General features: G+C 46.8%; 1 protein-coding gene across 2 annotated transcripts; it reads left to right on the forward strand.

Annotated features, from left to right (window-relative positions):
- Positions 1–154: 154 nt before the first annotated feature.
- On the forward strand, positions 155–27383 carry smarcc1a (SWI/SNF related, matrix associated, actin dependent regulator of chromatin, subfamily c, member 1a). 2 transcript variants are annotated; one of them, XM_042106884.1, is made up of 29 exons: positions 155–392; positions 1746–1865; positions 2120–2205; positions 2318–2399; positions 2739–2831; positions 3637–3706; positions 4149–4218; positions 4471–4546; positions 4683–4808; positions 5294–5412; positions 5933–6060; positions 6766–6825; positions 6945–6982; positions 7331–7452; positions 7851–7922; positions 8198–8311; positions 8492–8645; positions 8912–9022; positions 9518–9571; positions 9863–10121; positions 10668–10829; positions 15969–16027; positions 16617–16759; positions 17227–17229; positions 17294–17444; positions 17753–17887; positions 19964–20303; positions 20749–20874; positions 24965–27383. In XM_042106884.1, exons 1-29 carry the CDS (start codon positions 207–209, stop codon positions 25054–25056), a joined length of 3351 nt encoding a protein of 1116 aa, XP_041962818.1. In that variant the 5' UTR covers positions 155–206; the 3' UTR covers positions 25057–27383. The 2 variants fall into 2 exon arrangements, with proteins under 2 accessions (XP_041962818.1, XP_041962819.1); XM_042106885.1 differs by having other exon boundaries at positions 5318–5412.
- Positions 27384–27913: the final 530 nt, after the last annotated feature.

The following is a 27913-nucleotide window of genomic DNA, read 5'->3' on the forward strand; positions in this document are numbered from 1 at the left end:
AAAGTTATATCAAATTCCAAACATAAACACTGAATTTGTAATAGGGGTCAGGCGGACAGGCTCGGATAAACATAATAGGCCTAATTTAACATGTCGCGAGATATACCTAAACAGTCCGCCTGCCTAAATCCGCGGCTGCGCAGTTTCATTTTTAAACTTGTGTGGTGTGTGTCGCTGTGGAAGAGAGGGGCACCAAACAAGAAACAATGGCGACAGCGGCGACTGCAGCAGGAGGAACTGGTTCTGGAGGAGCAGCAGCCAGTCAAAGCGGCTCAGGAACTTCGGTCGGGAGGAAGAAAGATGGAGGGCCATCTTCAAAATATTGGGAGAATTCAGAAACTATTAATCAATTGGAGTCCGTGCGCCAGTGGATCGGGAAGCACTACAAAAAGGTTGGCCATCCTCTGGTGTTAGCTAGAATGCTAGCTAGCCTCCATTGATCGAAAGGCCCGCGCCAGCTGCAATCACACAATAGAAATGTTCCTTCAGATACCGCTCGCAACTTTGTTATGGAAGTTTTGTGCTTAAGCGAAGTGGTTTGCTTTTGCACAGTCATTGATATGAAATGTGACGCTTAGTACTCTTGCCAAAGTCGGCAAGACTGTCTGTTCTAATAGTATTTATCAGCTAGCTTGCAGGCTAATGTTTTGACAACGTTACATGCTTAACGTTGGCTAGCGTTAGCTGTGTTAGCTCACAAACTTCAGCTAACGTTTATGTAGCGTGCTGGCGGGTCGCTGCAAGAAAGCGGTGTTGGAAATTAAGCTTGCTCGCCCATTAAGACCAAAACTATGTGTGTCTTTTATTGTGGGGCAGTTTGTTGATTTAAATGGTCTATATGTGTAGAAGAAAGTCCAAATGTGTCACATCACAATCACAGAGAACAGCATGTATTGCTAACAGTCCTAGCTGACCAGCTAGCGCTAGGAGGCTAAGGTAAAGGGTAACTTAACAGACGGTTGAGAGCTAACGTTATGGATAACTTAACAGACGGTTGAGAGAAGTCCCTTTGATATTTCCCCGTCAGTGTTAAGTAGCCAAGTCAGTAGGCAACCTAACGTCAGGTAATCCATATATTCTAATCCATACGAATTGTATGTCGATTATCTGTAGACAACGTAATATTTGGGGATTGTTACATGCACAGACAGTGAATGAGTAACGTTATGGTTAGCTAACGTTTTCCTGACCTGGTAATATTAGCAAACCGCTAGCTAACGTCTGGCAGATCATGGGATTGAATGCAATTAACAATTGTAGAACGCTCGCACTGGTCTGTGTCTGTACAACCAGCTGAACTGTTTTGTGCTATGTCATATTGAGGTGAGAAGTCAGGTTCAAATTGTAAATAAAGATTCTGTGTGATTCTCTGATGACGGGTGTTTATGGCAATTTGTCGCTCAAACAAAGACGACTGTTGAAACTAGCGATAGTGACTATTTTAAAAACAAAAAGGGCAACATGTCTTACCATTCACAGACAATAGACCCGTCTCTATACTGTGTATGTAGTTATTTTCTATTGATTATGTAAACATAGGAGAACCTTTCTGAAGAGCCCCTTCATGGCACTGTATTACTTTTAAACTATTAATCTCGTATATACTCTTTTGACCCATCGTTGGTGCATTCATTATGGAATTATTTAACTATTGATAGACCATTTTGATTGAAGTACTTTGTGTTCTTCAGTGAATCACCGGTAATCCTTTTCTTTTTTTCTGTCTTCACAATTCTGGTGTGTAGTATGTCCAGACTGACAACCCTTCTAGCAAGTCTCTGGCTGGGTTGGTCATCCAGCTGTTGCAGTTCCAGGAGGATGCGTTTGGCCGAAGGGTGAACAACCCAGCCCTCACCAAACTACCTGTGAGTTCCCCCTATTCTTTCACAAGATTATAAACATTTTTACAACTTTTTGAAAACTCGCGGTAACAACTGGTAAGCTTTGTGCGCACCACATGTCTAAATTTTCAGCTGTTACAGACTGATGGCATACCAGATGTAACATACAGTATGTGTTTCTGTCTACCATGCATCTTTAAGTTGCATAAATCAAAGGAGTGTAAGAGAAATGGTCATACACTAACCATTGTTTGTTTGTTTATCTGTTGTCCATTCAGGCTAAAAGTTTCCTTGACTTCAAGGCAGGGGGTGCCTTGTGTCACATCCTGGGGTCTGCCTACAAATTCAAGAGTGAACAGGGCTGGTGAGTCATACTTATTGAGGGAGGGCAGAGTGGTGCAGATGTTGATTTGGTCATGCCTTGGTAAAGCCTAGCTTTCACCCCCCTAACCGTGCCACCTTTTGTGTGACTACAGGCGAAGGTTTGACCTGCAGAACCCTTCCAGGATGGACAGGAATGTAGAGATGTTCATGAATGTTGAGAAGACCCTGGTCCAGGTAATGATGATGCATATTGTGGTCTTGGTACTTCACTCAGGACAGGAGAATGTCCATACCAAGAGTGAGGGATGTCACAAGATATCAATGGTGGTGGTAGCATAGTGGATAAGGATCTGGGTTAGCATGCAAAAGCCTGAAAAGTTGAGGGTTCAATTCCTATCTACCACTGTTGTGCCCTTGAGCAAGGCACTTAACACAGAGTTGTTCTGGGGACAATGGCCCTTGTAATATAATTGACGTGGAAGTGGTTTTGGACAAAAAGTGTCTGCTAAAAAAATAAATGTGTAAATGTAAGATGAGGGATGTTAATAGATGAAATGTCATTGTGTTTTTCAGAATAACTGCCTGACCCGCCCAATTGTGTATCTTTCGTCCGACCTGGAACAAAAACAAGTCAGCAAACTGAAGGACATCATCAAAAGGCATCAGGTGCAAGCAACTACAAACATTCATGTGCTGTATGTTTGCGCTGTTTTAGGGAATGTAGTAGGAATCTTCATGTAGCCTGATGTAGAAGCTGGCACATGGTGTATTTACAGTTAAGAGCTGTAGTGAGGATTAATGGTGGATGTATGAATTTATTTCATATTATTACACGGCTCTTCAGAGTGTTGCAGGAAGTTCCATTCACATGAAAGGCCCGAACGTTGGGAAGGCCCAATGTTAAATCTATATAAATCACCGGCAAAGTATATAATCACCGCTGTCAATGGCAACGGGTTGATTAACGTCTTTCATATCCCTCCGCAAGAATTCAGTTCGCTTATTGCAATGGAATTTCATTGAAAGTAAGCTAGTAAGACGTTGCCACGCAACACCTGAAACTTTCAAGTTCTATCTGTGTGGCGAACTATTTATTTTGTCAGCGGAAGACACGAAATGGTAGCAAAATCATTTTTAAAGATTCATTGTGTTAGGTTTCTTTTCTCGTTTTTGGCAAGTAGCCGTGTAATAAGCGCGATAATGTATTGTCCACCGGTAATTATCAGAAAATAAGTCCCTTCAGGTCGAAGCAAAACCCCTCCGCTGCGCGTCGGGGTTCTGTTCTCCCTGTCGGGACTTATTTTCTGATAATTACCGGCGGACAATACATTATCCCTTACTTATTCATCTTCTGGGATATGGTAATGTTGCTTCTGTTAACTTACTGTACAGTGGAGGGAGTTGTAATCTAATTTATTTGAATGTTGTGCATTCTTAATGTTTGCAATTTACTTATAATGTTTTTGTTTAGGGAACCATCACTGAAGAGAAGTCCAAAGCCACCCACATCATTCACCCATCTCCTTCACAACAGGATGAAGGTGAGCCTTCCTCTTCTGCACATTAACACCACAGGCCAGCATTAACCTTGAAAACAATCCCACCACTCAAACTTTAGGACTATTGAAAACACTTTTGATTTGTTACTTGTCTGTTACTGGTAATTGTTCAATTATTAATAAAAGCACATACTGATCAGATCCAACAGTGCATTTGAAGACGGTGAGGGACAAGCTACTCAGGCTGACGAACATTCAGGCTCTCAGCATGATGCAGCCTGACACAAGATTTTATGCTGTGCACCCTTCCCATTGTAGTGCCTTATTTACATTTAATCTGAGAAGAAAGAATCCACATAGCGTGTTGAAGGATGCATGATTTCCTGACCAAGTGTAGCTCTGTAGTTGGACTGGGCTGCTCTATGCATCTGTTATTATTCAAAGCAGAGTGGTGATAAAAGTGTGTGTGTGAAATGTTTTTCAGATGAGTGGCTGCGTCCAGTTATGCGTAAGGATAAGCAGGTGCTCATACACTGGGGCTTCTACCCGGACAGGTGAGATGTGATGGCATCGGTGGTGGCTCTGTAGACAGCGAGTATTTGGTGCCTCACACATGCTAAGCGCAACATGAGTGAGACAAGGCATTATTTTAAATTATTTTTGTATATGAAATCAATACCAACACACAAGTATGTTATCTCCAGTGCTGACACAGCATGAGCTGTGAGCTTTTAGGAAGTGCTGTTGCCCTCTATATATTTCGATGCATTGAAACCGATGTTCACCTCATAATTGTTTGCACACAGCTATGATACCTGGGTATCTACCAGTGATGTGGATGCGGATGTGGAAGACCCACCCAGCTCTGAGAAGCCCTGGAGGGTAAGGAGGACGGATTGTTTACATCACTGTGTGTTGATCTCTGACTCGCTCTACACTGGGCCTTTCCTCAGATGCTCTGCCTCACCCCCCCCACTCTTTCTTCCTCTTCCTCCCTCTTCCTCCGCCCTCGCCCTAGGTGCACGCCAAATGGGTCCTGGACACGGACGCCTTCAACGAGTGGGTGACTGAGGAAGACTACGAGATGGACGAGAACAAGAAGCCTGTGTTCTTCCGCCAGCGCGTCTTCCCTCGCGAAGAGGAGGTAAGGACGAAAGGAAGAAACGTGGTTGTGTGTGTGTTTTTTCAGTGGGACCTGCTTTCAGTGGCTCCTGCCAACTGCTCAGTGTGTACTGCTAAGACTTTGATTTAACTGTGTGTATGGTGATGGAACCTTGCATGCTTGTGTGTGTGTGGTGATGGAACCTTGCATGCTTGTGAGTGAGTGAGTGAGTGAGTGAGTGAGTGAGTGAGTGAGTGAGTGTGTGTGTGTTTCATGTTTCTTGAGTTGTGGTGTAGTTGTTTTTTGCTGTTGTCATCTTTTTTCACCCATCCTTTCAAGCTCCTCTTTTCTTCCACCTTCGTGGCCACCTTGCATCCTCCTCCTCCTCCCCTGCCACCCTTGACCCTCCACTCGCCGGCTCGTCCCTCCCTCCCTCTCTCCCTCCCTCCCTGCCAAGCGTAGGAGCCGTTCCATCCTCTCATTCTCTCGCTCTTTCTCTCATCCTTCACCCCCACGCTTCTGATCAGTCTTCCCGTACACCTGATCGCAAGGACCGCAAGTCTATGGCCGGAGGCAAGAAGAGGAGGCGCTCCCCGTCCCCACCCACTACCCCCGCCGAGTCCCGAAAGAAAGGTGCCAAGAAAGGGTAAGAGTCGGCACGCCTCTGCTCAGCGCGGGACTCAGAAAGGGATTGAAGAATTTAATAAATAACAGTTGTGTTTGTGTGTGAGTGATAATCCTTCAAGAAAAGCAGTTGATTATTGTTTAAGATCCCCATTAGCTGGGCATGAGCTTCTTCCTGGGGTCCGACGGTACAAACAGATAATAAATAGGTTAAAAGTTCATTACATCAAACACACACACATGCATGCATACTTGTCTACATACATACTGTATAAACCTACACATACACAGCAATAAGAAGGGCTGATTTAGAGTCGGTAGCCCTCTGTTCAACTTGTGACTTAGAAAGGGACTTGGATGAGGCAGACTTGATAGAGAAAATCTTGCAAAGGGGTTTGAGTTAGCGCCCCTCTGCTTATTCAACATGCCCCATAGAAGAACCTATGAAAGGTTGTTTATATTTGAGCAGTTTGAGTTGGCTTTTATGTTTGTTGTTGTTGTTGTTGTGGTTGCTTACGCTTCTGCTTGGCTGTGTCTGTTAGGAACCCTGGTCTGCACTGGAAACGCCGTGGGCATCGTGATGACGACGAGCAGGACGATGACCTCACCAAGGACATGGAGGACCCGTCGCCTGTGCCTGGCATGGAGGAGGTTGCGCTGCCCAAGACCGGTCAGTAGCAGTCTGCCATTCTGCCCACGCTTCTGCCTCCCACCTAGCTGGTTCAAACTGGCAGTGCCCGCTCCTAGTCAGTTTATGCAAATAGTTGGCTTGCGGTAAACAACAGTAGGCTGTTTTTGAGATTTTGCGAAGCAGAGAACCAATGTAAAGTCGGTCGCAGTCAGTTTGGAATTCATCAGGATTTCATTTTAGTTGTGACCTTTACAGGCCTCAGCAGGTCAGGGACTCCAGAAATTCATGTATATATTTGTATATTTGACAAAATGTCATCATTGATTGAATGCTAGCTGAAGATGGACTGTAGATTATGCCATGGTTGTGAGGGAAATTTACACAAATGGTGTCAAATCTCACATTTCAAGAGCTGGGTTTAGTTTAGAATTTCCGAAAATCCACTAAAAAGACAGTTATCAGCTCATTGGCTTGAGGAATAAATGTCCTCAACGCTCTCTCGTCTTCCCTGTAGAAGTCTGTGGCTAAAAGAAGCCGCTGCTTTTCTTTTGTGCATGGAACGTCCCTTTGGTGCTGTCCCACATTGCTCTGACAGGCCTTTGGCTTCTGAGTAATCAACACACTGGTGCCTTCTGAAGGGCCTTTGTTGGTGTAGGTGAAGTAATTGCTTGTTCCATTTTTATCCTGTCCTTCATTGGCCTGTCCCTCACGTGCACGTGTGCACTCCTGGATTGGTCCATGCAGTCAACCAGAAGAAAGACAGTGAGAATACCCCAGTGAAGGGAGGCACTGTGGCCGATTTGGGTACGGTCTGTCTGTCTGTCTGTCTGTCTTTGCTTGCTTTCTTTTATTAGCCCCGGCATCATATGTGAAATAAGCAGTCAATTATAATTAATTAATGCGTTATTACAATCATTTTTCAGATGAGCAAGAGGATGGTTCTGTGGTGTCTGGAGGCAAGGTAAAAGCAGCAACAGTTCTGTGATGTAGCCAACACGTGTTACTTGAACACTTCCATAGGATAGCTATTTCCCAAAGACTCTTTTTAGCACACATGTGGATCGTATGGTGTGTAATTATAGACGAATGTTGCAGTCACAATAAGAATGCTTATGGACTGTATGCTATGCATGCAGATAGAAATGTTAAAAGGAGAGGGGTTGTGTTTTTTTAAATGCTCTGACATATAATAAGAGTTTGATACATTGAGGGGCTAATAGTCTGTTAGAGTGATTCACCCCAAAGCTCAAAGCTCCAGCACCCCAAAGCTCCTGAGAACGTAAGCTCAGGAGTCAGCCTCTCATTTCAGGATGATGAAGAGCAGAGCAAGGCTGAGGTGAACCGCCTGCTGGACTCCGGCGAGGACAACGTGACCGAACAGACCCATCACATCATCATTCCCAGCTACGCCGCCTGGTTCGACTACAACTGGTGAGAAAAAGTAGCCCTGATGTCCGAGGACAGAACATAGGCGTAGCCATACTGTCATTTATCAATGTGGATTTGACACTGAATCGAAAGTGGTAGGATTAGATGAAGCAATAAAACTGTACGAACATATTCGTTCAATATTCGCTTGCAAATGACAGTGAGGACAATCGCTGCTAAAAATTCGAGAAACAAATATTTTTAGCTTTAGTTATCCTATGTTTGTGCAGTCTATTCTTTTTCAGTTTAAGAAAGTGAAGAGTTGTGTGAGGACAATACATGAAATACACAAGTGATCAGCTGAATGATCTGTAGATTAACATCAGATTTAACAATGTGTAAGAATGTGTTTCAGTGCAGTGGTGGTTGTGGTCTAACTGTCCTACACCTTCTTTCCTTAGCATCCATGAGATTGAGCGAAGGGCTTTGCCAGAGTTCTTCAATGGCAAGAACAGATCCAAAACTCCAGAGATGTGAGTCCTCCTGTTCATGGGCACACACACACACACACACACACACACACACACACACACACACACACACACACACAATATCTATGTTGTATACACAATGAGGTATCTACTGCATGCTCAAGTATCAGTGGTGTGTGCAGCACTCTAGATGGACATGTCCATTCTTTTTGAGTGTCCAGCTTTCCTACCTCTGACTTGTCTGACCTCACATCCCGGCTCCGACTCGGTTTTTGTGTCTAACATCCTCGGCTGTGCTTCTGTCCATTGTCCTTCAGATACCTGGCGTACCGTAACTTCATGATCGACACCTACCGTCTGAACCCGCAGGAGTACCTCACCTCCACCTCCTGCCGGCGCAACCTCACCGGGGACGTCTGTGCCGTCATGAGGTGAGCTCATCCTCCGTCTGGTGGGGCTCGAGGGTTGGATGGGCAGTGGGCCCCAAGGTCATAGAGCCTGAAACCAGACTGTGTGTGTGTGTGTGTGTGTGTGTGTGTGTGTGTGTTTAAACCTGATGGTAATTCGTGGTGTCCCGTTTAGTTAACGCTACATCTTGTTGGTTCATTCAGGGTCCATGCCTTCCTGGAGCAGTGGGGACTGATCAACTACCAGGTGGACGCAGACAGCCGGCCACTGCCCATGGGCCCACCCCCGACCCCCCACTTCAACGTGCTGGCTGACACTCCCTCAGGCCTGGTGCCATTGCACCACCGCCCCCCACAGGTCAGTACTAGGAATGCAGCCGTTAGAAAGACTAATGTGTGCTCTCAGCATAGTTGAAGTAGGTTATGGTTTTCACTTGCATACCCAGAACACTTTTATGGCACTTATGGTGTGTTTGTAACTAGTGTGTACGTGCTTCATTGACTGTTAGTTAAGTTAAGAGCTTAGCTGCGATGCATGGAGACCCTTGAATGTTTTTCCTTGGACCGTGCAGGCATATCACAGATCCTGTGTGTGTGTGTGTGTGTGTGTATGTGTGTGTGTAGGTGCCGCCTGCCCAGCAGATGCTGAACTTCCCAGATAAGCTTAAAGACAAGCACAGTGACATGCAGAACTTCGGCCTCCGGACGGACATGTATTCCAAGAAGCCCGCCAAGGTAAGGGGCGAGAGTTTCAGTTTCAGACACAGGATAGAAGTATCCAGTCACCGGTAAAGTTGAGAGAGTTTTAAGACCCTGCTCTTCTTCAAAATATCTGTTATACTAAACCTACCAAAAACTTCAGTGGCTGATAATCTTTTATAAGTTTAGTTTAATTCCCAGCCAGCAAACACACTGGTTGAAAATGTGTATCTGTACAGTTAGTCTCCGTGGATGGTAGCGGCTGCGAAATAAATAACAAGTGTAAATGAGTTTGGTTTTCTCTTGACCCTGAGCCAGCTAAAGATTGCATGCGCACACACACAGTCTACCCAACAAGTCCACACAGGCACTCTATGCAGACCGGTGCACAGAGCACGGATATAAACATGCTGTGGACACGGCTACCACACTCGATCATTATCCCAGAACGTTGACTTGTACAGCCATTTCTTGTACCGTTATACTGAATTTCAGCACTGATGGACTGCCTGCCTCATTTTGCCCTTATAGCCGAGCAAGTCTGGCAGGGAGTGGACTGAACAGGAGACCCTGCTCCTTCTTGAGGTGAGTGGAGTGTGTACGCACGCACGCACACACACACGCACACACATGCACGCACACTGACACACACTGACACACAGGGAGAGGGAGACCCTGGGTCAAGGCAGACAGACCAATTACCATTGCTGATTCTGGCCTTGTGACTTCAATAAAATTGTTTGCCACTCGGCTCAGGACTTGTGATCTGTCTCACTGGTATTATATTTTACATTTCCACCCTTCCTTTATCTCTTGGTCGGTCTCTCTCTCTCTCTCTCTTTCTCTTTCTCTTTCTCTCTCTCTCCCTCCCATCAGGCTCTGGAGATGTACAAGGATGACTGGAACAAGGTGTCGGAGCACGTGGGCAGCCGCACACAGGACGAGTGCATCCTTCACTTCCTGCGTCTGCCCATCGAGGACCCGTACCTGGAGAGCACTGAGGCCACCATGGGACCGCTGGCCTACCAGCCCGTGCCCTTCAGCCAGTCTGGAAACCCCGTCATGAGCACCGTCGCCTTCCTGGCCTCAGTGGTGGACCCTCGCGTGGCCGCCGCCGCAGCCAGAGCTGCCCTCGGTAAGAGTGTGTGTGTAGGGGTGTACAGGATGCATTGATTTTAAAACTGTATTGATACCAAGGTTTGAAATACCAATTTGGCTTTTTATTTGTTGTTAATTCTACCCTTTATTGGTAGGGAAACACAAATATTCATTATGACCAAATAACTGGCACATTTTCAAGTCTTTCAGCCCTTCATGCCGCTATCTGCGACTGTGCCAGTCCAGGGATAAAAGCACACTTAGCTAGTGCAGAATTGTTGTCATGGAGCAGATAAATATCGGCTGCCATTGGTTAATATTATATAATTTACCGATAGCCATACCAGTGTTAGGCCGACATATCGGTGCATCACTAGTGTACGCAACAGTGTGCAAAATCAGTTTTGTCTTGTTGATTTCTACACAAATTACTGTGAGTGTAATTTTTTGGCTTTAACTCTCTGTCTCTGCTCTCCCTCTGTCCCCTGTCCTCTCCTCTCTCCACTCTGCTCTTTCCATCTCTCTTTTTCTCTTTCTTCTCTCTCCTCCCCCTCTTCTCTGGCTCTCCTGGTCCTCCCTGCAGAGGAGTTCTCGCGTGTGCGTGAGGAGGTGCCTGCTGAGCTGGTGGAGGCCCACGTGAAGAAGGTGCAGGAGGCCGCCCGCAACACGGGCAAGGTGGACCCCGCCTTCGGCCTGGAGAGCAGCGGCATCGCCGGCACTGCCCCCGAGGAGCCCGAAAAGACAGGTAACACACACACACACACACACACACACACTTAGAGGAAGTAGAATGACAAGTCAGCGTAATGCCCTGTTCACACATACGCTTCAGGCAAAGCTTGCTGGTGGGTTGCTGGTGGGTGAGTTTTCCCAAAACTCGGGTTTGTGTAGGCACTGAAGGGAGATTGACAGGTCAACAACCAATCACCGCTGTTACCTAGCAGTGGAGGGCAGTTAGTTAGCTCACACTGCATTTCAGACATGTTTTGAGGTTACAAAAACGGCTTTTTTAGAATGTACAGTGTCTATTTCTCGCTAGGTTTCACAAAATCTAAGCATAGAAAAGCTAAACGAATGTTGTTTATCTGCAATTACGGCCGTCTCAGACCATCTACTGAACTCCGGGCGCCATCTTGGTTTATTTTGAGAACCGCTTTTGCTCATTAGCATAACTGCAATTTGATTGGTTGTCGCTCGTGCTGCAGCTTGAAAAGTTGAGCATTTCTCAGCGTTTGACTCGAACAACGCAAGCAAAGCTATGACACGCTCCCATAATTTAGTTCAGCAAAGTCTGGTGGCAGCCCATGAAAAGTGAATGAGAAGCGTCTACGTGGAAGCCTCCACCGCATGTGAATGGCCTGTAAGGAAAGGCCTGTGTGGTAGAGGGAGTGACGTGTCAATTGCGTGAGTCTCGTGCTCAATGCGTGAGGGTTAGCAGCCCTGGTTTTGGCAGGCAGCTGCTCTACTGCTAACCACCACTGAATCTTTAAGTGGTAAGCAGTACTGGACCGTACCGGCCCACTTTCACCCCTGCATCCAGCACAAATGCAGCAGTAGCTTCAGACCTTAAGCCTATGGTACGCTCCCGCACTGGTGAGCGCGTGACGAGAATTGCGTCATTTTTACGGCATGCGTCGCGTCTTTGAGTCGACCGAAATTTAAGACCGCGCGTCAAAGTGACGCGTAGACTGCGCATGTGTAAACCGGAACTGCTGTAAACACTCCCCTCCAGTAAGAACAACACTTAACCTAGAAACAAACCTAGACAGAAGAAGACTTGTTTGGTTACCATAACGACGATGGAGCAGAGTGCCTGTCTTCAGCTTGCCTGGCTATCGAGTTACGTGAAACACCACGACATGGAGTCAACTTCGACCGATGTAAAGCTACAATCCACAGATACATTCTTTAACATTATCTTTAACGGTTACTTTACCATCTATGGTGTAGAACCCAAAGTATTTCAAGACACCACATTTTAGATGAGTTGGGGACGTAATTGTCCGCTCAGGCTGGCCATTCTGTGCGTTATCTTTCATTGTCAAAACAGGGTGGCTGCATGGGCTCATTGTGGCTACTGGCTATTGGCTTGATTTGGTCATGAGCCCTGGATCATAGAGCACTGAATGAGATGGCCAACAATAAAATAAAACTAATCATAGACTGTAGAAATGCGCTACACAGCACTAAAAACCAAATAGTTTATTTATAGTTCGACTACGGATATTTCATGTCATGTTCGAATAAAAAGTGACAGCCCTACTCCCTGCATAGAGAGCTGACATGACTTTGGATTAAATGCATCTTTTAAAAATGAGCGTAGCCTAGCACCTAATGCTGAAATCAAATCGCGAAACCCAGAGCCATATAAAGGTATCTATCTACAACGCTCAGGCGAAACCCAGTAACACTTGTTGATCGAGATGCATTCTCGCCTGTTCCGTATATAATGCGTTATCAATAGTGATTATAATAATAAAGGGAATGTAGCCTACCTCTCCCAGGTGCAATCATTATCACCTACTCCTGAACAATGCTGAACTCAAATCTCGAAACTTGCCTGTCAACACCGGATAATGCGTTATCATAATAATAATTGAAGGAATAACCTAGGCTACCTCTCGCTCTAAATACACCCATTATCACAGTGGGACATTATACATTATGAACACAAAGAGTTAGGCTACTTCAAAACTTTTATTGACACGTCATAATTACAGGTTTTTGGTTCATACTTTTTGGTTTGAGGCAGGTGTGAAGACTCAATACAAATTTAAATAAGGACATCTGTACGCACAACTCTTTCTTACCATGACACTGCTGTGTTTAGAAAAATGTCTTTACTTTGTATCACACCAATATTGCTGCCCTCGCGGCACCGAGTCACTTAGCTATAGGCTAAGTAGCCTAATAAGCAAGTAGGCTAAGCTAGTCTCTCAGCTATACCAACAGGTGTGCTGTGTGTGTTCTGGTGGATGATAAATTGGCCCATCGCATCGCTCCATTTATCAAACTTCCCAGCAGACAGGCGAAAGTACTCGTGGTGCTTTTTCCTTCATTAGCTCTTCCTTCGTTCAGTGCTCGCACATCCCAAGTTCTTCTTTTCTTCAGGCGTTTCAGGCTTCTTTTGTGGTTGTGTCCTACTTTCAGGCTCGACGTACCGCCCCCAGTTGGTGGGGCAGAGTATCACAGTTAATCCGTAGTGCGCAGGCGCTAACCTTAATGATTTAACGCGCATTCAGGACAGCAGAAGTTGGAGTATGCTTCACGTCCACGCGCAAATGTGACGCAGGACCGTACCAGAGCCTTTATTGTTGGTAATATCTGCAGTAGCTCTGGTGTCCAGCAGGGGGCAGCAGCTGAGCAGTGTTTTTATCTGAGCTTCAGCTACTGAGGGAGATGCAGTCATCATGGGTGGAGGCTGCAGCCACCTCGGCCTGTCTGGCTCTGCTATCTGCTGCCTACCCCACCACTAATGCATGCAGAGATTAAGCTTTTCCCTCCTTGTTGCTTAATATCAGCTCGGATATCGGATTACTCTATTTATTTGCCGTTATACATATGATTATATAGTATAAGTATATATACTCTTTCAGGATGTATGAATGGGTGGCGGCAGCTTGTGTGGATGTTAGGGGCTCTGCTGGTAGGTGTTTTTTTGTTGGAGCCAGCTGTCAATCATTCCAGAGCTCACCTTGTGATGGACTCCTTGAAGCTGTATTCCTTTCAACACTGCTGCATCACCGAGAGTGGGACCGGTGGGGACACTAGTGTTAATGTGACGGCTACCTGATGCTGCCATTGTGCCTTCAGTCAGTGTCCTGCACATCCAGTGTGGTCATGCTGTGTGTCCTTGTGCACAGAGGGTTTGGCCAGACAGGAGCAACAGAGAGGTGAATATATATATATATATATCTGTGTGAGAGAAAGAGAGAGGCTGGCTGCCGTGGCAACGCACAGATTAGTGCAGCAGCAGCAGCAGATGGGGAGGGGGGAGGGGGTGGGCGGCTAAAAGTGGGTCAGTCGAGTGTGAGCTCAGTGTGCCACACTGCAGGCTCAGAGAATGCACACAGTGCCACTCAATACACACACACACAGCAAAACCATGTTGGTTTTGCTCAAAACAAATATGCACATGCATAACAGCAGTTGCACACACAAACACTCTGTAGGGAGCAGCTAAAACACACACACACACACAGAGCTTTTTATATTGATGGACACTCATAAACACACACACATGTACAAAGCCTCACAAAAAGATCTACCCTGGTTCAAAGGTTAATGTAGTCAGCTGCCAAAGCTCGATGGTTTTGACATTTTGAGGGTCCAGTATAGACACACACACACACACGCTGTTTAGTCCCAATGCCCGTGAACATCACACCACAGCTGCCATAATCACCCAGCGCTGTCAGCACACTGACATGGCATGGCCTCTTGGCAAATCTCTCTCTCTTCCCTTCACTCCCTCCTAGGCCAATCAATCCCAGTGTGTGGCTGTTAAAGAGCCGCATGGAGTAGTGAAAAGATTTATTTGAATCGCGCCCCTTACCCTACAACTAGCAGGGTGTCCACAGTATTTCATTCGTTTTAAACTCCAACACCTTGTACGATTATGTCTCTCAAGCCTACTACTCTGTAGTGTCCGAGCCCCTGAAATGGAGCAGATTGGAAACAGTGATGGTCCCGTGTTAGTTTGAAAACTCCTTTTGCATTTTAATATGGACAAACAGATCTGTAAAAGATGATGAAAATGCACATAATGCAATTCCACAGGCACTCATATATGTTTGGCGTGCACACTGTTCCTTACGGCTAATAGCTCCACCATCACATAGGACTACATATGTGTCTCCATCATTAGGCCTGTGTCCCAGTTGTGCTTCTAATAACAACAGACTTATGGCCTCTGGGCCTCCCCGGTTCACCAGTGGCCTTCAAAGTGCCAAAACCGCCATCATAAAGTCTGGAATGGGTCAGATCGTTTAAGTCTTAATGGGCACATTTTTCTTTGTGTTAGCATTAACTATTACCTTGAGGTTTGCGCTACAGAAGTGCTGTGAATAATAGTGATATTGATGCACAATGTTTCCATGGATAGTATTATCTATCTTTCATTGCCAACCTCTGTAGTGAACACACACACACTCGTTCTGTATCTCTGTCCATGCTCTCTTTCTTTCTCTCTCTCTCTCTCTCTCTCTCTCTCTCTCTCTCTCTCTCTCTCTCTCTCTCTCTCTCTCTCTCTCTCTCTCTCTCTCTCTCTCTCTCTCTCTCTCTCTCTCTCTCTCTCTCTCTCTCTCTCTCTCTCTAATCTGAGTTCAGCCTGTGTTCGGGACACCCTGTACTGCGGAGCGGTCACGTTAAATATGGGTCCACTCTGTGCTGGGTCACTTCACTCCTCCGCTCACCATCCAGCCGCTCTCTTAAGCGCCGTTTATCACCGCCAGTCCAGACGGTTTTACCTACCTCGTAGATCCTCACTGGCCCTGCTGAACATGAATCTCTCTCTCACTCACACACACACACACACACACACACACACGGCTCTCCCGCGGTGTCCTCCAGTGCAGTGTGTGTTCGGTCTGCCTCTGTCAGGGCTGCGGCGGTGGGGAAAGCCTATCGACTGGCCGCTAAGTAAACTGGCCCTGCGGGCGTGTTTGAGCGCGCTGGGTGTGTTTTAGTGTCGGGTTAATGCACTTTGTGAAACGGTGAAAACAGCATTAGCCTGCATCAGCTCACTCACCCACCCCACCCTCCTCCTCCTCCTCTTCCTCCCCCATTAGATTCCACTTCTCTCCTCTCCTTCGCCTGCGTCCTGTTAAATAGTCCGACTGGGCGGGCGTTGTTCTGAATGCATCCCTCTGTGCTTGTGTTGCAGATGGCAGCGACTCAGAGAAAATGGACACCGACTCCGCGGACGCCCAGCAGCCTGACAAGGTGAGCTGGCCGACTGGTCTCGCTGTACTGTAGAGGTCACAGAAGTCGCAGAGATGAGCTGCTGAACGTGTGCTTTTCTGGACAAGTGGCAATCTGCTGTGGCTCCATTTAGTTTCTGAAGTCATTATCTGTGTTTATAGTCAGTGTTACCCACTTAATTTCCTCTTTTATGGTCCCTCATCATGAAGTGCTCCCAGACATATGGTTTGGGAAATGGCCAAGAGTAAACTAGCCTGAATGGCCGATGTCATCCCGACTAAGTTAAATGTTTATTTTCCCCCAAGGCTGCCTGATTTTATGCCTTAATATAGGGGAGAGACACATTCTACTGATGAGCCTTGCTGTTAGTCTTATTCATATGAAACCCTGGTGGGAAAGGACACTAGATGACACTCTGCTTTTGTTTATATATACTGTACCAGCATAGTCCCTTGAAGTTGGAATAAAACGCCTAACCATACTTAACAGGAGACCAATCAAACCTGCTTAACGCAGCCAGGAGTCTGTATGTGTAGCAGTCAGCTGTCTCATCTTGGTTGTTTCCCCCCTCGTGTCTCACCCATTTTTCTCTCCTCTCCCGGGGCCCCAGGCGGAGTCCAAGGAGGAGGCGGACAAGCCCAGCGAGTCCGAGCGTCCGGCCGAGGGCGAGAAGGTGAAGACAGAGGGAGCGGAGGCGTCCGAGCGAGGGGAGGAGGAGAGCGACAGCGCAGAGGAGAAGAGCAGAGGTAAGGAGCGCCAGCGCTGCCCAACCAGCACACAGACTGACTGGATGAGTGACTGGAGGCCCAATCAGGCCCCAGGTCTGTCTGTCACATACTCAAGGGGCCCAGCTGGGATTAGAGGCAATCAGGCCCCATCTCTGTCTGTCACATACTCAATGGGCCGTGTTCCAGGTTTACTAGGGTCTGGCGTTTCTGGAAAGCCACACAGCCTCTGCTTTCGATGGCTGAGTAGATTAGATTAGATAATGCTTCATTGTCAGACATCGGATCAGACATTTCTTGCGTCCATAGCATAGCAGCTTTTTGGATATGTCCAGAAAGCTCTGAATGACTCGTGTGTACTGAGCACCCTACGATTTACTACTCTTAAGAGTAGCAGCAGGAAGAAGAGGATTGTGTGATCAGTGACTAAATCTTGATTTGATGAGTTGCAGCTGTGTCAACCCGACCAGAAATCGCCTGCATTGCTCAAAGCAGCAATACACCTCACCACTGTGTGGCATATTACCTCAAATAGCGTGTTGAATACGTGGCGGTGACTTTTGGAGGAGTCCATGGAGACCGCCGAGGACGGGAAGGAGGGCGAGGATGAGCAGGAAGAGGCCCGGAAGAAGAAGGTGGAGCTGGACATCGGTGAAGGGAACATCGCCACGGCCGCCGCCGCCGCTCTTGCCTCCGCTGCCACCAAGGCCAAGGTACACGCCACGACACGCGATGGAGACGGCCATGTCTTGAAATCAAATATTGCAAAGAAAAGGACGAATGATTGATTTTTTAATTGTTTTTTTAAAAAAAGGATCAGATATTGCACATACCCCTTGCATGTGATGGGCTTTGCAGATGAGCCCTGGTCCAGTCAGTGAAATGACCCCCATTCCTCTCTTTCCCCTCTCTCCTCCCTCTCTACCTCCTCTACCCCCACTCTCTCCTCCCTCTCTCCTCCCTCTCTCCTCCCTCTCTGCTCTCCTCTTCTCTGGCTCCTGTCCTCCGCTGGGCCCCGCAGCACCTGGCGGCTGTAGAGGAGCGCAAGATCAAGTCTCTGGTGGCCCTGCTGGTGGAGACGCAGATGAAGAAGCTGGAGATCAAGCTCAGACACTTCGAGGAGCTGGAGACCATCATGGACCGCGAGAAGGAAGCTGTACGTGTTTTTATATATATATACACACACACACACACACACACACACACACACACACACACACACACACACACACACAGAGAGAGAAACCCATTCGACCCACTTTACTTATGAAGAATTGCACTTCCACCCTCCAACTTACATAGATGCACGCACACACTCAGTGTGTGCACACTGCACATCACCACCATGGTGTCTTGTTTGTTTGTGTTTTTGTTTGTTTCTGTGACGCGGTTTCACAGCCCCCTCAGACCTGCAAGACTTTAAGTTGCGTCTGCCTCGTCTCAAATCCTCTTACTGTTTGTGTTCACTTCTGTTACCCGAGCGATGAGTCATCTTCTATTAGATAACCATGTTCTGTTTTTGTTTAAATGCCTGTTTCTGTTCTGGAGTTAGTTACCCTCCGACCTAATCCTCCCCGAGGTAATGAATGCTCCCTCCCCACCCTGTCCACTTGGCTCTTGAATTATGCTAATCAGATGCAAGGCTTCATTAAATTGGAGCTCATTTGCAGGAGGGAGTGTTGCAGTTTGTCACAGCCTCATTTAGCTGCAGTATATGATAAGCAAGGGTTATTGTCCATTACATTTATATAAAACACAAATTAGTTATATAGTTATTTGCTAATCTGTCAACAGTAATAGAACAGAAGTATATACAATCCATAAAATACACTTTGGCTGCAGCAGTGAAACAGTCTTTTTGCTGCCTGTTTAACCAAATATCAACATTTGAAATGGTATCCCTCAGATTCCTCAGCGACTCCTATCTTCTTATCACTAGTGCTGCTGAAGACATGTCTTGCCCAGTAAGCGCACACACACACACACACGAGATCACCTCGCCTGGAATTCCCCTTGTTATACAAAAATAGTGTTAGACATTCCCATGTTAAGACAAGCCATGGCTTAAAGTGTGGCTGTATTGTGTGGGTTGCACTCGGTGACCTCGCAGGCTAACGGACGTGGCGAGCAGCAGAGATGCCTTGCAAGCCTGTAGATAGTAACCCAGTTTGCTAGCTGTAAATAGTGCATGAAGAATCAGGCTTTATATAACCCTGTGCAGTTGGATTTTTTTTTACTCTTTTTTTTTTTTTTTTTTCTGTTTTTATTCCCCCCATCTTAGCCTTCTGTTCTTCCTTCACTGCCCAGCACTGCTGCTTATTTATCATTTAACTGGACGGCTTCATCAGCCATCTGCTTATCTTACCTACACACACACGGTCATATATACACACACACACCCTCATACTAACTGCACATTCATACTCAAATTCAGACACCCCTAAATACATGCACACACACATACATGTGCGCACACACACACACACACACACACACACACACAAACATGCACGCAAACATGCACGCGCGCACTCTTACCCAAACACTTGGTATGACCCTTGGGGTCCTGTTCTGTGAGCAGAAATATTGCTCCTCTCTACATGCCACAGGGAGCAGGTTTGGACTCCAAGTCTCTTTTGAGTCCTTCCACGGGAGCAGTCCAGTCCATCTCTCTTAAAGCCCAGTGTGACACGGTGTGATTATTCTCAATCACGCCCCATGTTAGAACTCGCACTCTTTCCTCTCAATCAAAGTGTCCCGACTGCTGTGCTCGGGTCCAAATCAACCTACCAAAATGTCTTGACATGCCAGAAACCCCAATGGTTGGAGTGTTGATTGTTGCCTTGATTAAGATTCAGACTGCAGGGCCAAAATGAGTTGTACAGTGTTTGCACAACTTTTAGAGAGCACGGAGCAGAATATGAACTGTGATATGACTCTTTGTCTCTGCCCTGTCTCCTCTCTGTCCTCTGCACTCTTTGTCTCTGCCCTGTCTCCGCTGTCCTCTGCATTTCTTTTTTTTTCATCTTACTCACTCTCTCATCCGGTCTTCCCTCCATCTCTGTTCTCTATCTGTCTCTTATCTCCCCCTCTCTCTCTCACCCCCCTCTACCTTAATCTCTCTCTCTCTCTCTCTCTCTCTCTCTCTCTCTCTCTCTCTCTCTCTCTCTCTCTCTCTCTCTCTCTCTCCCCCTCTCCTCTCCCTCTCCTTCTCTCTCTTTCTCCCTCTCAGCTGGAGCTCCAGCGGCAGCAGCTGTTGACTGAGCGGCAGGCCTTCCACATGGAGCAGCTGAAGTACGCTGAGATGAAGGCCCGCCAGCAGATGGAGCAGCAGGCGGCCGCAGCTGCCGCCGCTGCCCAGAACGCCGCGGCCGCCGCCGGGGGCCACCACGGTGGGCCTCCCCACCACGGGCCCCATGGACCCCCAGCCCCGTCGCCCGCCCACGGGCCACCTCCCCACGGGCCCATGCCAGGCATGCACCCTGGGCACCCCGGAGGCCCCGGGCATCCAGTGGGCCCCGGCTTCCCGCCCATGCACCACCAGATGGGACCACACCACCCGACCGCGACAGGTGAGCACCGCCAAGGTGTAGGGAGAAAGCACCCAGGTCTGTGCATGTGTATGAGAATGGAAGCTGGGGTGAGAAGTGTGGTGTAGCGGGGGGGGGTGTGTGTGTGTGTGTGTGTGTGTGTGTGCACGCACGTGTGCTGGTCTGACCCGGGCATGGAGCAGCGCTGCTGTGGCCTTTTAGCACCGTGTGCTCTATAATGAATGAGCACTCTGTCCCTAGGCCCCTGTGTTTAATTCAGTAGTGTGTGTGTGTGTGTGCGTGTGTGTTTGGTCATGGTCATGCATGCATGCATGTGTCTTCCTCAAGTGGGGCACTGAGACTTATTCACTCAGCTCATTACCATATATGGAAGTGTTCAGCCATTGACTGTAGCTCCACTTCTAATTTTAACCTTTACACCTGCGAGGCTTTGATTGGCTTATTTTGTGGTCTCCTTTCTGTGCAGGACCAATGGTTCCAGGTCAGCCGATGCCTGGCCGAATGATGCCCGGCCCTCCCCCTGGCGGTCCCCCCCAGGGCAGCATGCCCCCCATGATGGGCCCGCGACACCCAGGTGCCCCCAACGGCATGTGTAAGAACCCTCACCCATCATCATCATCATGAGGATGTGCTCGATCTCTATAGCCTGTTCAGTATGTTCAGCAGAGATAGAGTTCACAACAAGCCTATGATTTGGTTTTTGTAGGACTGATGGTCATTGCCTTTGTTCACTTAGATCTGTGTGTGGTGGTGTTTGTCAAAACCAATAGGCATTTTCAGACCAGACAGTTCTTAGAAACACCCAACTGGACAGGTGTCAGTCTACCAGTTGATCACAGTGGATGCAGATGAACCTACCATCTAATTGACATTATGGTATCATATGTCTGTCCAGGCAGATTACATTGCCATCAGATTTACGTTAGCGTAGCAGCCTATTGAACATGAAGTAATGAAATGGACACCATAGTTAGTTAAGCTGCTGAAGACCGACACCATTGCATAGACTAATAAAATAAGCTGTAACTAGCATATTAGCCTGTCCTACCCCAATGGAAAATACTCAAATCTTTCCGTGTGTTGACGTCGACTAAAGACAAGATTTATATTCTTCCAAAAATCCTACCATCAAATTGTCATTAGGGTAGCAGGCTATTTATTACATGGACATAAAGTAATGAAACAGACAGTGTTCCTATTTAGACTACAAACCCACCCCCCCCCCCCCCCCCACATTCCATTCACTTAAAAAGTTGTAGTTAAAGCGATGGTTCGGAGTAATTTCACCCTAGGGTCCTTTGCACCATGACCCCAAGCCAAACACCCTCCCAGAACCTGTTTTCCCTTGGGGGAACCCTTGTCGAGTAGCCCTGTCAGAAACGAATGAGTTTCTGCAGGCGTAATGGAACCAACTTTTATCTCGTAAATTACCCCACTAATAATGCCCTGAATGGTACGAAACTTCTACAGTATGTTCTTTACTCATAAAACGAGGCATTGAAAAGTTTGTAGGTACACCAGGAGTTTATTTAAACTAGATGTACCGCATAGCGGTACAAAATATGACCGCCGCTCAGTCCTGTACATCCGTTCCGCGAAAATAAATCACACTTCAATTTGTCTCCATATTTTACTCCATCCCCCACTCTTGAAACTTTTGTGTATGCTTGTTTGGCATGCCTGTGTGTGTGTGTGCGACTGCACAGAAAGTAGCCTACTGGTGCTGAAAAGGTGAATAGATTGTAGAATAGCCAAAGTAGCGCGAATGAAGTAGCCACTTCTAAATGGGACCCACTACTACACAGTAGCTTAAGGTGTTTTGCTAAAGCAGCCATAATGAAATGAAGGTGTCATTGTTTGGATACTTCACACACACGTGCTTTTTAATTTCACAGACTACAACTACCAAGCTGTAATCAAAGCACATCGATTCCCCTCTCACACCCTGCACGCACTTAAAACAAAATAAACAGGCGTCTCAGTCTCACGCATGTATAGGCAAAACTGTATCAGACCGGTGTAGTGTAACGTTGGTAAATCTTCCATTGCACAGAATGATTTTGTAGCACGTGCAATAAATGACAGTCGAAAGATACAAACAGTGCTGCTATACATTTGCTTGGTATAACCGCATTTATAGTTTTCTACAAATGCAATCAATCAAATGGGCCTCCATCACTCAACCAACGCTAACGGTAACATTACCTAGGTCCTTATTGATATTACAAGATTAACGTACCTGCAGTAAAAACCAAGCATGTCCGATAAACATCCTCACTTCATCCTCACTTACACTTCATGTGAACATCGTCCTGTCCTTATTAGATGTTCGCTGCGGTAAATTACAGTCCTTGTAGGAAGTGTCCATTATTTTTCCAACCCACTTTTAACTTCCAACAAAATTACGTCTCACTGCAACGATGCGCCATCTAGTGGACAAACGACTACTTATCGCCAATACTGAAAATGCAGCCATGATGATGATGATGATGATGATGATGAATATTTTGGCTTTCTTTTGATCCTATTGAATTTGTAATTATGTATCGGCCGTTCTAATACCGATAGTATGTGGGTGCCTGTGTGTGTGCATGTGTATATGTGTGCACCGCCATTTACAGGCCAATGAGTGTACAGTCACTAAATGTACACATAACCTAATTTTTTTAGCCCCCCCATGGATGAAATTCTACGAAACTTGGCATACCCCCAGACCCCCAGAGAATGCCAGGTCAATCATACACATACAATTTGGTGCAGTTCTGAACATCTTAACTGAAGATAGGGGCAATTAAAGCAGAATAATATTGCATTTTCATTTTTTACCGGGGGGGCAAATCACAAATGAGTGATTATGAGCCAGGTTGATGTGGGCCCTTGAGACCAACATACCATAAAAGATTCACAGAGAACTGTGTCTGCCTTACCCTCCTTTCGGGGGGTCCAGTCCAGCGGGGGGGCTGCAGATGAAAACGAAAAATTACGGTTCCATGCTATCCATGTGGGGGTACATGCCCACCAAGTTTTGTGTACCCCGGTCTTTCAGTGTCCCGGGAATCCTTGTTGGTGTACGTCACTAAATGTACACATAAATTATTTTATTGTAAGGCCCCCCATGAACGAAAGTACACAAAACTTGGCATGCATTCAGAGGGTGTCATAATGATCCTACACTTTTAATTTCGTGCAGTTTTGACCTCGTCAGCCAGAGATATTGAGATGAAAACACCTAATTTTTTGCTTTTTAATTTTTAACTAGGTGGCGCTATACATGAAATAAGTGGTAATGGGATGGGTTGACATGCCCCCTTAAGACCAACATACAAAACCAAGGTGGACCTCCTAGGCCCTACGGTTCTCGAGATATTCACAGAAAACTGTCTCCGGCCACCTACAGGCCAGTTGGTGTATAGTAACATAAATTAATTTATTGTGTGGCCCCCCATGAACGGAATTCCACAAAACTTGGTGTGCATACAGAGGGTGTCATAATGATCCTACACTTCCAATTTCGTGCAGTTTTGACTATATTAGGTCACAGATACCTTCAATTACACCACCTCATTTTTACTTTTTTGTGTTTAACTAGGTGGCGCTATACATGAAATGAGTGGTTATGGAATGGGTTGACATGGCCCCTTGAGATCAACATACAAAAAAAAAAAGGTCCTCCTAAACCCTACGGTTTTCGAGATATTCACAGAAAACTGTGTCTGCCCTACCCTCCTTTCGGGGGGTCCAATTCAGCGGGGGGGCTACAGATCAAAACGAAAAACGATGGTTCCATGCTATCCATGTGGGGTTACATGTCCACCAAGTTTCGTGTACCCCGGTCTTTCAGTGTCCCAGGAATCATTGACGGAAATTTGGGCATGCGAAAAATAAAAAAAAAATTAAAAAAAATCTGACTAAACCTATATGACCGCCGCTTCGCTGCGCGGCGGTCATAATAACACTTGCCTGATGGATGCTATTATCTGCTACTATACCGCTGCGTCGACGTTACTTCCGCGATTTGGGAAAAGCCCGTAAAAGTCCTGGCAGGAAGCATGCATAAGGATGTAGATCCAGAAATGCACTAATAGTTTGTTTGTAGTACCAGTTTGCAACAATTATTAGTTAACACTAAGTTGTAAACACTTCGGAAAAAAAATATATTAAAAACTGGATATACCAAAAAACGCTTCCTGCCAGGACTTTTACGGGCTTTTCCCAAATCACGAATGTAACGTCGACGCAGCGGTATAGTCGCAGATAATAGCATCCATCAGGCAAGTGTTATTTAAATAAACTCCTGGTGTACCTACAAACTTTTCAATGCCTCGTTTTATGAGTAAAGAACATACTGTAGAAGTTTCGTACCAGAAAAGTTTCGTACGAGAAAAAGGTTGGTTCCATTACGCCTGCAGAAACTCATTAGTTTCTGACAGGGCTACTCGACCAGAGTTCGACCAAGGGAAAACAGTTTCTGGGAGGGTGTTTGGCTCGGGGTCATGGTGCAAAGGACCCTAGGGTGAAATTACTCCGAACCATCGCTTTAATTAAAAGATTTCCTGTAATTCAGGGAAATTGTAAATTGTTTTGCACAGGGGTGTCTGTTGCATTCATTTTCGTGTGTGTGTGTGTGTACATATGGATGTGGGTAGTAATGCTGTTTGTGGTCATCCTGTTTCCTTCCTCAGACCCAGGACCTATGCCTGGACAGCACGATGGGATGCCTCCAGCCCCCGTTGGACCTCCGGCGCCTGTGCCGCCTCGCGTGGCTGAAAACTAAACACACACACTGTTTCTGGTCATTTTTAGAGCCTCTTGTTTAGAAAGCGAAAGCTGTCCCCCTCTCCCCCCTCCTTTGTTCACACTGAACCCTGTGGGCAGACCCCTGTCTCTGCTGACTGCCTTGCTGTGGGTGGGTCCTCTCTAACCAAGCCTCTCTCTCTCAGGGCCTTATGCCCTTCTCTGCTCACAAAGACACACACACACACACACACACGCTTACTAGCTCAGGGCACATGGACAGGGATGCCATGTTCCTTTCCCCCTGCCTCTCCAGCTCAGCAATAGCACTGGTTACCCCCTAAACCCCCCCCCCCCCCCCACCCTTCCCTGTCTCTGACTTTAGTAAGGCTCTGGTTGGTGCTGGTTCTAGTGACCCCTGCTGTTAAGTAGCCACCCAGGGGCCTTTGAGAGCAGAGGTGGGCACTGGCTGGTGGTCGGCTCCTCCCCTGTAATGTGACGGACTGTATGTGTATATTGTGGTGTTCTGCATAAGCTAAGTTCACACTGGGGGGAACTGAAAGGAGTTAGTGGGGTGGTGGTGGACTAGTGTACTTTCTTTCTCTCTGTCTCTGTCTCTCTCTCTCTCTCTCTCTCTCTCTCTCTCTCTCTCTCTTTCTCTGTCTCTCTCTGTCTCTGTCTCTCTCTCTCTGTCTCTCCCTGCAACTCAGAATAACACTGTAGCTACTAGCTGAAGAGCCTTGTCCTCCCTAGTGGCACCTCTGCTCCAGTCCCAAGCCCCTGGGCGTCCGGCTCAATGTTCCTATTCAGTGCCCAGTGAAGTAGAGTTTTCAGTGTGTGTTAGAGTAGCGTGTGTGTGTATGGCGTTACTGTAAATGCGGGAAGTTATTTGCATCTGTGACCAAACATGGATGCATACAGTTACACAGGGTCACCTTTCTTAGCTCACACACAAATGCACGCTCAGACACATGCTCACACCGAGACACACACACACACACACACACACACACACTGAGAGGTTTTTTGCTCCCCCCCCCCACCCACCCCACCCCCATACCTGCTGTGTATCTGGGAATCTACCTCTCCAGGACTTAGCTCTGGTGTGTTCTCTGCGGTGGTGTAAAGCATCAAGTGTGTGTGTGTGTGTGTCTGGCAACACAGCTGGTTTCTTTTATTGGACATGGAGGGAAGAGGTCTTTGTTAATGGCCTTCTGCCCAGCTAGCCACACACATTGCTGAGATCAATGTGGACCTGTGGACATGCCATAACTTCTGACTTCTTTCACTGGGCGGTCGTGCAGCAAAGCCAAGTAGTGTGCTACACATGCGCGCACACACAAACGCAGGCAAATACACACACACACACACGGACACACTCTTCCCCTCTGAATGTTCCACAAAGCAGACATGCACATGCGCTTACACACACATTCAGACACACTGATGTCTGTTACTGTTCCAAAACATGCATGTACACTGTCTTTAAACACACACACACACACACACACACACACACACACACACACACACACACACACACACACACACTGTCCTTACAGAGCTGTGCCTGGTGTCACACTGAAAGGAGGGAGGATCTGCTTTGTAGACATACTGTAGCCGGCCCCTCGCGTGCGCTCTTCCCGTAGGTGCTGAAGCCGTAGCTGCCCCTGCCTCGCTCTACCTCTCTCACTGTACTACCTCTCTCGCTTCTCTCTCTCTCTCTCACTACCTCTCTCTTTCTCTCTGTCTCTCTTCACACTCGTTTCCTTCTCTTTTAGGTTTTAGTTCTTCCTCTCTCGCAAATGCACTAGTTTGTTCTCGCTTTCTCTCCGTGTGCCCATGTGACTGCTGCATAACTGCTGTGTGGAGGGTGCGTGCCCTCCTACTCCTCAGGTGTACCAATCCTCCCCACACACACACGCACGCGCACACACACACACACACACCCACGCACGCACGCACGCGCACACACACACCCACACACGCACGCACGCGCACACACACACACCCACACACGCACGCACGCACGCACGCAGACACACACCCACGCAGACACACACACATGCACATGCCTAATACATAGCCCACCATTGCTGTGGATGTGTGCGTGACACGGTCATGCCATACCCTCAGCTCATACATCGCCCCATTGCTACATACATACGAGCCCAAAATCAACACCATGCAAATACACCCCTAACTCAGCTCTCCAGGCTGCTCCAAACACGAGACGGGAACCAAAACTCTTCCCCTCGTTTCCCCTTCTGATCCCCTCCCCCTTCCCCACATATATATCTTTTATTGCTACTTTTTATTTTATGGTAATGTATTTTTAAGAAAATAAAGTTTGTGTAGACTCTGTTATCTTTGTTCCCTGAAGTTTGTAGTTTATTCCTGTTATTATTTCTTTTGTTTGATTTTGATTTTTAACAGGCACATTGGTACTGAGACCTGATCACTGTTTAAATAAAATTTTGTTTTTTGTTTTTTAAATTCTAGCATCTCTCCGTGTCTCCAGAGTATGCACCCAAAGTGTTGTACAGCATGGTTTTAGGCCACTTTAGTGACACTCTAAATAATTCACCAGAATTGAATGGACCATGTTGTGTAGATAAAGAAACAAATTGATCGATCAATGATCATCCCAGGTTAAAACATTAATATTTGCAATATGCTCGTGCACACACATAACCATTTATAGATGCAGTGTGTGTGTGTGTGTGTGTGTGTGTGTGTGTATACACACACTCACAGATATGCATACACACACAAGCTCCTGGAGGTGGAAAGCAGCAGCTGGGTTCTTAACACGTGCCAGACTCGAGCACGTCACATGACGACGCTGCCCCTCCTCTGCAGTCAAGTCAAAAATAAATAAATAGAAATCATAAAAA

This window comes from Alosa sapidissima, chromosome 10 (assembly GCF_018492685.1).
Source record: "Alosa sapidissima isolate fAloSap1 chromosome 10, fAloSap1.pri, whole genome shotgun sequence".
In the NCBI taxonomy this organism is placed as follows: domain Eukaryota; kingdom Metazoa; phylum Chordata; class Actinopteri; order Clupeiformes; family Clupeidae; genus Alosa; species Alosa sapidissima.